Source organism: Vollenhovia emeryi, unplaced genomic scaffold (assembly GCF_000949405.1).
Source record: "Vollenhovia emeryi isolate VEMERY1.0 unplaced genomic scaffold, V.emery_V1.0 DF939188.1, whole genome shotgun sequence".
NCBI classification, from domain to species: domain Eukaryota; kingdom Metazoa; phylum Arthropoda; class Insecta; order Hymenoptera; family Formicidae; genus Vollenhovia; species Vollenhovia emeryi.
The window spans coordinates 1,097,752-1,110,008 of record NW_011967178.1 but is presented as its reverse complement, the minus strand read 5'-3'; the positions used below and the strand labels follow the sequence as shown (position 1 = coordinate 1,110,008).

The window sequence follows — 12,257 nt, the reverse complement described above, 5'->3', positions numbered from 1 at the left end:
TTAGAGTTCAGAGATGTAATTACTTTACGCCATCAAGCCTCCCACGACAAATCACTTTGGTTACATTGGATTGTTGATGGGTAAATACAAATTAATTTATCGCACAATCAAACTGCTTGACGCAGTAAATTTCTGCATTATACCCCGCAATCATATACAGTGACGATGATATGAAAGCTACATATGCTTTTCGCACATTATAAATATCAACCAAATTAAAAAATTCATTATAATTCATTACAATTCGTTATAAATATCCTAAAATAAAGAGAAAACATTTTCAGGACAAAAATTACATAAACGTTATCACATATGATACCAAATGGGCTCATTAAATGTAGTTTTCTTACTTTTTTGCAATTCTATCCTATTCCCTGTATCCTCGCACTAGATCTTCATCTACAACTCCGTGGTAGCAACTCCCCAATACTGTTGCATCCTCGTGGCGTCCTGCTCCAACGAGTCCATGCCGTTTCTCTCCTGGATAACGGCGAAATCATATTCGAGATTGTACGGCATCAGCCTCTGCAGACTGCCGAAGTAGGCGGCGTTTGGTCCGCCGTTTAACAATCTTCGTCCGCTGCCGAAACGGACCATCGGCGGTCGTGATAGCGAGGGGTTGAAGGATCGGGCGCTGCCAAACCTCTTCGACAAAAAGGGCAAATTGCTCCCCAACTGTGGCGTTGACCTGGACTGACCGCGGTGCAGCGGCGCCTTCGTCAACGTGTCCAACTCTTTATCGAATAACAGTTGCGTGTTCTGCTCTAGCATATATTCCCAACAGCGAAATTGCTCCTCGCTGAGGGCGCTGGATCTTTCCGAGATAGCATCCTCTTGCGTAGGAAGGCAAGGTGATATCTGAGAAATAAAGGGAGAATTAAAACAAAATATTTCATACTTTTACAGCTTACGTCTATATTCCTTATTTGCGTTCAGACTTGTGTGTGTATATTTCATTGGACGTAAAAGAGTTAAACTGCCATCAGTTTTATCGCTGTATTTGCTACGTCGATAAAAAGACTATTTTAACATTTTTGGCCAGGGTGCGTTTCTGTAAAAATATTTTTTCACGAAAAAGCGTCAACGAAGGTGCTCGACTTTACTTTTCGCATGCTGTTTTCCTGCATAAGAACACTCTGATGAGCCTTATTTGTCGCCCTGGCAGCCGCACTTCCGGACCACATCCTTCCGGATGGATGGCGAGACTTGAAAGTGCTGTCACTGGCTTGATCTGATTGTCCACTTGGCGAACTGCGGTCGTCTCTGTATGGAGGACTTTCGTTCTCCTGCGTCGATCTGGAGTTCTTGAAGTACCTTCCAGAACCACCGTGAGCCTTGTTGGACCTGTAAATACCGTGAAATAAATTTCATAGCAATATATCGGCATTTTTCTTGAGAAATCAAATCTCCTGTTCTCAATTGCTCCAGCAGAAAAATTATATAAATATTTTTTGTAAAAGAAACAAGAAGAAATTTGTAAACTTCTGATAAAGGAGATAATTCCAATAATTTCAAAAATTAGGACTTGAATTTTAACTGATCGATACTTTTTAATTGATAGATTTTTGTGCAATAAAAATATGTAAGGCAAAATTTTTAAAAAAAGATTATTTAAATGTTTATAGAATTATAATCGGAAAACTTGAAGATATAACTCTTAGTTTTCTGTATATTTTAAATATTTCGATGTTTATAATTTTGTGATATTGATCAAGTTATCTTCCATTATATCTTATATAATAGCATTCGTATATATTTGTATTTACAATATATGTCTTTTACCTGCTCACAATATTCTTTAACACGCCATTAAGATAATAGCCTTCGTTTGCGTGACAACAGCAAGCAGCCGGTGGCTTATGTGTCGCTGGCGGCACGCAACAAGGACAAGGACACACGCTATCGCTATGACTTCTGTTTTTACCAACGGCATGCCTGAGTTCACGCATGAGCTGATCCATGTCGCCTGGACTCGGTCCTGCCAATCGGACGACGATGATACTCAGATTGTCCTCTGCGCCATAAGCCTGTGCTAGATCCTGAAGTCTTTTCGCGGCCAGAACAGGACTGGCCTCGGCTCTGGCTTCTCTTACGGCCTCCTGGACACTCAGCACCTCCCATAATCTCCGATTAGCGACTATGACAAACTCATCGTCGTCCTCCAACGTTACTTCCTCGTATATTGGATCCGGCACCACCAATGGAAACATGGCAGCGTTACCAAGTTGGTTTTTAACTGTCTGAGCCTTTTTAGACTTGGCGAAGGTCAAAGGACCTGCGGCTCTACAGAGGACAGCTTTGGCGTCCCCGGTAGAAGCTACTTTCAGAGAATATTTGGTCGAGGATTTTGGATATCCTTGCTGCGACGGCAATTTTACTACGTGGACCAGAGTTGCGTCTACGCCGTACTTTTGGCCCTTCTCCTTGAGTTCCCTGTGTGCCGACAACAGAGTGTATCTCAAATATTCTTTCGAGGTCTCTCGGACTGTTCGTTCTTCCAGCAAGAGACGGGGGATCATTTCTTGAAGGGCGGTAGGTGCCTCCTGGTTGGAACCACCGTCAAATATGCCGAATAAACCCTCGATGTTGCAGAAAGACGGCATTCGCACTTGGGAAATGTATAACCTTGGGAAATACGTGCAAATATGAGATTTCCAGCTCGTCGAAATGCACAATCTAATATAAATAAAGTTGTTTGTTTCGCAGAAAATAAATAGTATCGCAATATCTTTTTGCAAAAACAAATTTCTTTCAATAAAGAAATAACGTCTTTTTATCCATTTATCCCTAACAATTCGTCTATCTCGAGAGAAATGTATATATAAATAACAATCTTACTTTTCACGCGAACCGGCAGTTTCCGAGAAACCCAATCGCCACGGTTGCTCGGTATTCTTTTCCGCCGCGACGATTTCTTGTTGATGCGGATGAGATGGTAGACTGGGTCTATTCTGTCCAGATACATCCACTAAAGATATTGGCCTTTGGGATCTGTAGTCCTGAAACTGTCGTGGGTCCACGTGCAGTCGGGAGTTGCAGGATATATCGAGGAATTGCAGTTGCGGTGGTACTAATGTAGCCAGATTTACCCTGTCCAATTGATTGTGCGCCATGTCCAGCACCTGGACGAAATAAAGATTCTGTTTTGTTATGCTTTTATTATTACTTAGCTGCATGTACTGTTAATGTTTTTATGCTCTTTGCCTCTATTTTCCTACGGTGGTTACATGTTATTTATAAAAACGATCACATTTCAAATATTGTAGCTTCACGAAATACAATACGTTTATACGTTACAATAGAATCATCATGTCAGAACATTGTTCTGCGGTAACAAAAATATATTTCATGATAATAAAAAATCTTGATGTATAATAATAAATTTAGTTAAAAATACATACTATTTTTCACCATATTGTTATTTGTAAGTAAGCGGAAAATGTAGTGAAAATTTAGATTGCAATCGACCGCGTTTCACTTACGCAAATTGCTTGATACGAATAATATTCATACGCGTAATCTTACCTTCAAGGACACTGTTCTACTGAAGGTAGGACACGTTAACAGCCGATTAGAATGTACACGCAGCACGCGCAAATGTCGCAGATTCGCCACGTTGTCTGGAAGGTACTGCAATCGGTTTCCGGACAACACCAATTCTTCCAAATCACCCCACGCAGCTATGCAACTGCAGAATTTCGTATTAATTTCAATAATAAACGTTATAGAATTATTTTAATTATATTCATATCAATATTCAAATAGCACTGTTCGGTTGAAAACTCAAGTTTCTAAAATCTCCTTCTTACGTATGCATTTTGCGTCCGCTTTTTATTATTTGACAGCCGACATAGAATCATTATTGTTCCTTCCTGGGTACTTTATGAGAAAGAATAGTCTCACCTTTCTGGAAGTGTATCCAGGGTGTTGTAAGCGATATGAAGAATTCTCAACGACGTAAACTTGGCGAGGGCATCTAAAGCGGTATCGGTCAGACAATTTGCCGTGACGTATAATTTCTCCAAGGTGTGCGATCCCTGGTGAGTTTTGCCAGCCTCTTCGCGATACGGAAGTTCAGAGAGCCGATTGTTGGAGAGGTTCAAAACTTTCATTCTGGAAAGGAGTTGGAGGTCTAAACTCTATTGCGAGCAAAATATTTACGATGAGACAAAAGCCATAACTTTATTTCAAACGGTGAAATATGCGTTTTATGAACAACTTTCTTCAAACCTAATAACGCGACTACTGTATATATAAATGAGATATATTGCTATTATTATTTACCGATATTGTTGTCACAATTGTAAAATGTAAATATAAATTTATTTATAAAAATTTGGATTATATATTATATGAAATATCTCTTACTTTTCGGTGTTGGCAAAAAAACTGATGGGCAACGTGGTCAACATGTTGCCCTGAAGAGTTAAATGGACGATATTCAATGGTCTCCTGGGTGGTGGTAGGGCTTGTAGACGGTTGTGAGGCAGGTGGAGAACTTCCAGTCTCGAGGGTTGCGACAACAACCTGTCCGGGAGAGCCGTGAGAGCGTTGTGCGAAGCGAAAAGGACGCGCAATGCTGGCAATTCAGTCGTCCATTCCGGTAAGGCGTCTAAATTGTTGCTGAAAGGAGAGAGAAAATACAGGTTTCACATAAAGTAGAAATGGATTAAACGATAAAAAAAGCATACATTCTAAAATCTACTAATTATTGTTAGTATTGTTAAATGATATATTAAACAATTTGCTAAGATATATTTAATTACTGTTAAATAGGGCATATTAAATTAGATTGCAAATCTGATCGCAGATTATCTTTAGATACTTTTGTCTGTAGACTAAAGCTAAAGCTCGAATAAAAAAATGTAAAAAATTAAGAGAGCTTGAACATACAAAATGGATTCAAGAACAGTTTCATGGATCAATTAATAATTTTCAAGATTGAGTTGACAATATTTCATAATGTTTGGATTTATGTGATATCAATATATTGTATTCACTAACTAGGAAACGTCCAGATGCTCCAAATTAGTTGGCACAGGTTCGACAGTTAGTTTCTTCAATCCTAAAAAAGAAATAATTATTTTTAATCTAATTTAATTTTTTTACTTGTTCTTTAATTCCTTCTCAACATATTAAATAATTAGTACATACAGTACAATGTATATGAAGGCAATGAAGTTCTGTACTCACTATTGTTTCCAGCGATAAGCGATACAAGATTTCGGCCGCAAAGGGTTAATTCCATTAAATGATTTCGTCCGCAGCGTACGCTTCTCACTTCTTGCAGAGCACTGATATCCAATTTTTCAATGTTATTTTCGCTCACGTCCAGATGCGTCAGATTCTTTGTTTGCGAAAAAGAAGAAAAAAATTAATGCCAAAGGTTGCTCAATTAACATTAATTATTTCTTGATCCCACTTTTTTTTTCGAAAAGAAAAACACTTTATTTGTAAATTGGTGAATTAGAAAAAAAATAACAAATATATGGAAATGGAGTAAAATAAAAATTTGGCAAGTAAATTAAACTTACACCGTAATTGCCCAAAATTATATTTCCCTTCAACTGATTGTTCCTTAGATTGATCTTATGTAAATTACTATGATTGCCTTTCTCATCCTTGTAAGATTTTCCGTGATCTGTCTTCGACAGAACTTCCTGCGGATTATAAGTAAATAAATAAAATATTTTAAAAATTTGAAAAATTTAGAGAACTTATGACATGTATAATAGAATTTAAAGAATCCAAATGTTACAATGTATAAAAAACTAATAATTAATTTAGATAAAAATGTCTAAAAAACTTCAACAACATTTCTTATTTTAAGTTTTATTAAGAATATTTGCATTTGTGTAGTTGAAAATTCATTTTAAGAGACCATGGCCGGTATTCATAGTCCGTTCTTATATTTAAGATCATCTTAAGTATACTCTTAATGTGTTTTCAACCAATCACAGAGCCGTATTAGCGTCTTAAGACAACACTTAAGATGATACCGAAGAATCGACTATGAATACCGGCCCATATGTATTCACCGCGCATACACTCAAAGACCTTCAGGGGATTCGATGCTGTTAGTTCTAAATGTGGCCGCGAGAGGTCCATTGAGCTCGAACGCTTCTCGTATGTAAAATTCGGTCTTCTAGTGTATATATAGGGGACGGCTTGGACTGTCTCTTCACTCTGGTTTCCCTTCAACATACGCACAAATCTTTCGCCTTTTACTAAAGATTTCCGTGGAGGGGAACATTCAAGAGTCTGTAATAATTTTTTGTGTGTACCCAGTGCAAACTGGGTCATAAATCAATTTCAAAATTAAATTCGCTAGGAAAGGTATGTGTTTTAAAAACACGAACACATACACGTACTCACGCATATATATATAACAAATTTTGTTACATACTATCTTCTTTACAGAAGATGGTTTTAATAAAATTATGTATTTTTTTCTGTAATTGTTTCTCTCCACAGAAATCTTTAGTAAAATACATAAGATTTATTTGTGCATTGGGAAGTCGAAGTTATAAATTGAAGTAATTAGCCCTTCATATCCAGAAGAATACTAAATTTTATTTACGAAAAACATTTCAACTTAATGTACATCTTTTGATTATCTTTAAAATTGCAATGTGTTTGTTCCTACTCTAACTGTTCTTAAATTTATATATGTATATAAATTTCCTGATATAAATAAAACTCTAATTAAAAAAAGTATAACATTCTTGTTTTATTAAAATCTTGTAAAACTTAATAAACTTTAAAAGAAATGATCTATTGTATATATCAAACTATTTCTTTATTTAATAGCATTATTAGTGTTTCTATATAAGAGAAGTCCAGAGTTTTTAAAAGAAAGTATTAATAATAGTACATATACGTTCGGCTACGACGCATAATACGGAGAAGTCCAAATGTATTAACATTTTAATAAAATGGTTTCAGATATTTTTAGTTTGAAAGAGAGTAAAGCGACACGATATTACAGATAAATCACATTTTTGTCATAGCATGTTTAATCAATAATAGGTATAGTCAGTAATGAAATATTTATATGTCAGACACATATGAGTAGTTGAGTTAAAGAATCAAGGTCGAATAAAGAGCGGATCAATAAAAGTAGCTTAGAATTCACGTACTTAATGTTACTCTTACTAGTAAACTTTATCGCTCTATCCAAAACAGTCTATAAATTTATTTCAGACATGAACTATTTATAATTTCATGTACCAAATATATTCTAATAAGTGTATATGCGTTGTTATGTCCCGCATGAAGTTTTGCCACGAGCAACTTATCATTACACCTTATCTTGTGCAATTCTCACTAACTTACAGATCTCTTAAAGAGTTTTTGATATTAAGAATCATTAATTTTTAATTATTTATTGCGCTATGCAAGATAGTGTACTTACCGTCAGAGCAAGAGCTCGCATGTTGAAAGAGGATGGTACGGTGTTAAGTAAATTTCCGACGAGGGAAATATTCCTCAGGTTTCTCAGCCGTGTCACTTCATCCGGTAGATCCTTGATGCCATTACGGTCAAGGATCAGCTCCTTCAAACTGCAACATAGTTGATGTTATGTTTAATAAGCAAGGATTACATCGCGAATAAATTAACAAACTCAGGCGTTATTAAAAAAATTATTATCAGGATGATTCTTAATTATTATTTATTTAAGAACAACATCCAACTTGACTTTAGATTAATGTATGTTTCATTTATGTTCTTCTCACATTTAAATAAATTTATTCGTTTTTTTTCCTTATGATTAAAGCATTTTCATCTTTAGTACTAAAAGATATTAGAAAATTTTCATACTATACTAAAAATTTCCTACAAAAATATAAATGATTAAAAATACAAGGAAATATGAAGATTTTATTACACCAAATATAAAATAAATGTATAAATTAAAAAATTTCCGACTTTATGTTTATTTTTCGCAGGATATAAGTTTGATAAATTGTTTCGAATTCTCGGTAAAGGAAGAACTTGTATCTGGGGAAGAGTTCTTACAGTTTTTGCGTAAATTACAGTTTTTGCGATGTAGTAGCAATGCAATTTTTAGCTACTGTGAATTGTATCCCGAAGCTTCGGACACGCGAGTCGGTGAACCTAAACGAACGAGCCGCCCACAGGATGTGCACTTGAGTAGAAAGTTTCGAATTATAGTGAAAACCTTCGTTGCAGTAAGCATCTGTGTCATCGGACAGACTTTCGATTTTTGCCATCAAAGCAGTTGCGGTTCTTATCAATAAGCACGTGCCTTAAAAACTTTTTCGCACGTCTTTTTCGTCTCATCAGTTTATGTCAACTTCTAATTGATCCATTAAAAGATGTAACGATACTAAATATTTTTTTGCGACATCGGCAATTAAAACTTCCCAAATTAAGAAATTTTAGAGGAAAATTTAAAATATCGTATCCTTAGTAATTAATGTAAGAAGATTAAAAAGCACAAGACTAATGAATTGACAAACATTTCGAGAAGGTTTGTACAAATATTCACAATTACCAAATATTTCAAATGTTTCTGCGCACAAGTCACCGATAAATAGCATCGGAAATAATTAAAAAACATTGTATAATAGATTATTAATAAAAATAGCGTGCAAAAAATTGATACGTTAAAAATGTTGATGGTAACAGATCGTAAATCAATGTGATATTGATGCCGTTAACAGCGTTTGTCAAGCTATTGCCGTCTTACTTCAGAACGCGCCCTCGTTATTTCTCACCTGGTTTGGCACTTCTTGCTTTGTGATGTTGCGCACACGTTCAAGAGCGAGGCAGTGTTCAAGTATTTCGAAGTACTTTCTTCGGTACGCTCGGTAGATACGATTGTTATCATCAAGCAATATCGTTCGAAGAACACTCGTTCTACACGTATTCCACAGATTTCACTTTTGCGAATTTTATTTTCTTCTATTGTATTTTATGATATATCGTACGTGCGAAGAGAAATATTCAGATGTTAAAACTTTCCGCCACAATTATATCTGGCACAATGTTCTATTGCATTAATTCCTATGGTATGTTTTCTCGTAGAATTGTTTATATTAAATAAAGACGCGCGTTATATAAAGGAATCAACGTTGTATTGTGTAAATGTTAAAAATCCCTCGATATCAACGTTTCCCAATATTGGATTTTCCTCGAATGCCCCAAAGTCCTGGAACATCTCGACCTATTGTGAACGACATTACGCCCTCGCTCTGTACGATATCCCTCACTTTGCGAGGCGAATTTTGTGAATTACGAATTGTACGCTGCACTATGCAAAAAACTTTCACCGTCGAACGCATAAAGTATACTGCGTGGGAGGCTAAATTTCCGTGGACTAAGAATTTTCACGACGCGACGATTCGATTTTTAACGCCGATCCCAGTCGCGCGCGGACTTTGGGGAGTTTAATCGACCGGAAAGTTTCGCCGTCGATCTCATCGACCAGAGGATTTCCGGCGGCGGCTCCGGAAGCGATCCCCGCGGCTTATCGCGGCACGATTTTCGCGGCCGGAGATGCACACTCGCGGCGGCTCCTCCGAGGACTAAAGAGGTCGGTTGAAAGGCGAACTTATTCCTCTTGAGGATACCGTCTTGTGGCGAGGGAAGAAGAGGGAGGCAAGACCGAGGATGGGTTGGCTGACCACTCTGATGTAACAGAACAGAAATTGTCTGCCGGTGTACGAAGCGGGACCGAGCGATAATGCGCCGTGGCTTAGACCGGACATGCACCAGCGATGGCCGGCACAGCCGGTGAAATCCTTGTTACATATAATACTTTAATTCCGCGTGAATAACGTCGCCAAATTATGCCGTTTTGAAATATAATACGCGATACGTACCGCGAATGCGCGTCTCCGCCGAAATCCGCCTGAATATCCCCGGGACGTGGAATAATTTCAGGAATATTTGTGCTTTAATACGTTTAATTACGCTCAACTATATTCGGCATTCAAACTGCTGAAAAACCCACGAGCTAATATACTATTATTATATTGCGTGAATAGCGAAACGATTTTAGCGCAAGAGAATTAACTGTATTATCAGCGAATGTGCTGAAATGAAAAAGGAATTTAATTATAGCAGGAACCTATAAAGATTTAAGTCTCTATGACCTCCTCGTCGTAAGGTCCTTTATCTTTGAGAAGCTTTTGTTCCCGTATCTGGGTCAACTGTACCCGAAACGACGGTGGCACCCGCGTTATCGCGCGAGTCGTGTAATCTTAAATTTAGATTCGCTTTTCTCTCGTTTTCGGCCGCTTCGTTTGACGCGATCGTCGAAAGTGAATCATGCAAAATTGCTTTAAAGTGCCGACTCTTCCTGCGGTAGAACGGGGTTAGGCAACACCAGGAGTCCGTACGCCGAGGCAGTGGCGCGAGACGGCGAGGCTCAGGTGGAAACCGGCGCACGCGAGCCAAGAAGAGGTGAATGTCTATGGAACTTATGTCGGGATTGGCGAGTGTGCTTCATCCCGGACAATTAGATCTCTCGCGAGACCCTCGTGCTTCAAACGAACGTAAATTTCCAGAAATTCCGCGCCGCGGTTCGTAATCGAAAGCACCGGCGCGTGAAAACCTGTTTCGAGAAAAACAACAATAAAATTGTATGCATTTGTCTTCGTAATTTCTATAATAATATACCAATGTGTCAATTACTAAAACATCAAATGAAATTTTCCGCGTTTATGCAGAGTTTGGTGTTAAAAAGGCTCAATATTTACAAACTTGTCGTATTTGTAGAAAGTGAACATATTCTTTGCTTTCAATTCGGGAAGAATGGAGATGTGTGGCTTCAATTAAATATGGAAGCGCGAAGTTAGGCCGCAGTTCTTTAGTTGTTTGCAAGATAAACTGATTATTCGGCAACATTAAGGAAAGTATTTTTAAATTTAGATAAGGGGTGTTGTCTTGTTTTTTAAACGCCGGATATATTTTCTAACATGTATCGTGCAGATTCTGTTTAGATTTAGAAAAACGGGTCAGGGATGCGCCAAAGCGCATATTATCTTGGGTCGATTACGCCTCACTTGTGGCGGTTGAACGGAGATTTTCGTTTATCTAAATAACCATCTTGGAAAAGTGGGCGAGGGGCAGAGAGGTGGTCTTCTATCCGTAATGATCGTCAAGACTAAATTCGTCTTTGGCTTCACCGACGGCGGACTTGTGCGAGGAGCACTTTTTACCTTTCATGCGTGTGTGCGCGCGTGCAGCGACGTCGTCGTGTTCACACCCCGTAGTTCCTCCCCCCCTCGACATCCTCATTTCCGGTCGGTGGAAAGCGGTTTTCGAGAAACTTTACGTAATCTCCGTCTCGATTGTGCGTTCCCCCTCGCAAGATCAGATTTTTGCGTTGTCTAAAGTCGCGCGGTACTAAGAAACTTATCGTTTCTTCGCGAGATCTCAAACTCAACGATGCAAAGTATTTTAAAGTGCAGATTGCACAGTTAAGAATCATGACATTTTATGAACACTCGGACGGAGAGACTGTAATACGAAGAAGAAAAGCTGTATTCGTGTTATCTCCTACCATTTAAACGTTATTCATTTTTATTTTTCTTTAACGACTAAAGATTTGTTTAATAAATCAAGGAAATAATATGACTAGTATAGTGGATACATTTAGGATTCATTTCCAAAGAAATGTATGCATTTTGGCATATGATGGAGCTTTTCAGTAACATTTAAAAATTATTGTAGCATTAAAAATAAATCACGAGTTAAACATAAAAGATTATCGGTTAAAAGTTGAAAATTCAGTTTATCTACAATACATTCACAGAAAAAATTTCCGGATCCAATGTTCTTGCACTTCAATGTATCATAAAATAGGATCGACATAGCGCCAATCATATTTATTATAGAGAAAGGAATATTTTAATCTTAAATGAAAAATTCTAAAATCTAGAATAAAACGATAGTATGTATCGTCTTTTGTCGAATATCGTGGTGCCAACTTTGCGCGTTGTAAGGTGAAGGGAAAATTTATTCTAAACGCAAGAATATATAAACTTACATTTATATAAGTTGCTCTTGTTCCAATATAGTAAGTCAATCTCTTTTAATTCGATAGAGGAGAATAAGAATTATTGACTTTATTTTGATATTGTCTTATTTTTATACTAAATGAGGTTGTGAGAAATATAAATGCGTCAAGAATTTTTTTATCTCACAATCAGTAACAGAAATCCTTTCTGAGGGTGTACTTTAATAGAAATCTCTCTCTCTCTCTCTCTCTCTCTCTCTCTCTCTCT

The 12,257-nt window shown here is 37.2% G+C and overlaps 1 protein-coding gene across 3 annotated transcripts in view; it reads right to left on the bottom strand.

Moving 5' to 3' along the window:
* LOC105562445 (protein phosphatase PHLPP-like protein) overlaps positions 1 to 12,257 on the bottom strand; it is a 51,356-nt gene continuing 39,099 nt past the window's right edge. For 2 of the 3 annotated variants that reach the window (XM_012013296.1, XM_012013295.1), the window contains 11 exons: positions 7,415 to 7,562; positions 5,535 to 5,660; positions 5,194 to 5,347; positions 5,005 to 5,065; positions 4,369 to 4,623; positions 3,904 to 4,113; positions 3,526 to 3,688; positions 2,839 to 3,122; positions 1,783 to 2,625; positions 1,104 to 1,344; positions 1 to 858 (listed from right to left, as the gene is read on the bottom strand). In XM_012013296.1, the coding sequence (XP_011868686.1) occupies positions 400 to 858; positions 1,104 to 1,344; positions 1,783 to 2,625; positions 2,839 to 3,122; positions 3,526 to 3,688; positions 3,904 to 4,113; positions 4,369 to 4,623; positions 5,005 to 5,065; positions 5,194 to 5,347; positions 5,535 to 5,660; positions 7,415 to 7,562 (2,944 nt within the window). In that variant the 3' untranslated portion in view covers positions 1 to 399. The remainder of the gene's footprint in view (positions 859 to 1,103; positions 1,345 to 1,782; positions 2,626 to 2,838; positions 3,123 to 3,525; positions 3,689 to 3,903; positions 4,114 to 4,368; positions 4,624 to 5,004; positions 5,066 to 5,193; positions 5,348 to 5,534; positions 5,661 to 7,414; positions 7,563 to 12,257) is intronic. The other variant, XM_012013294.1, reaches the window with a different exon arrangement.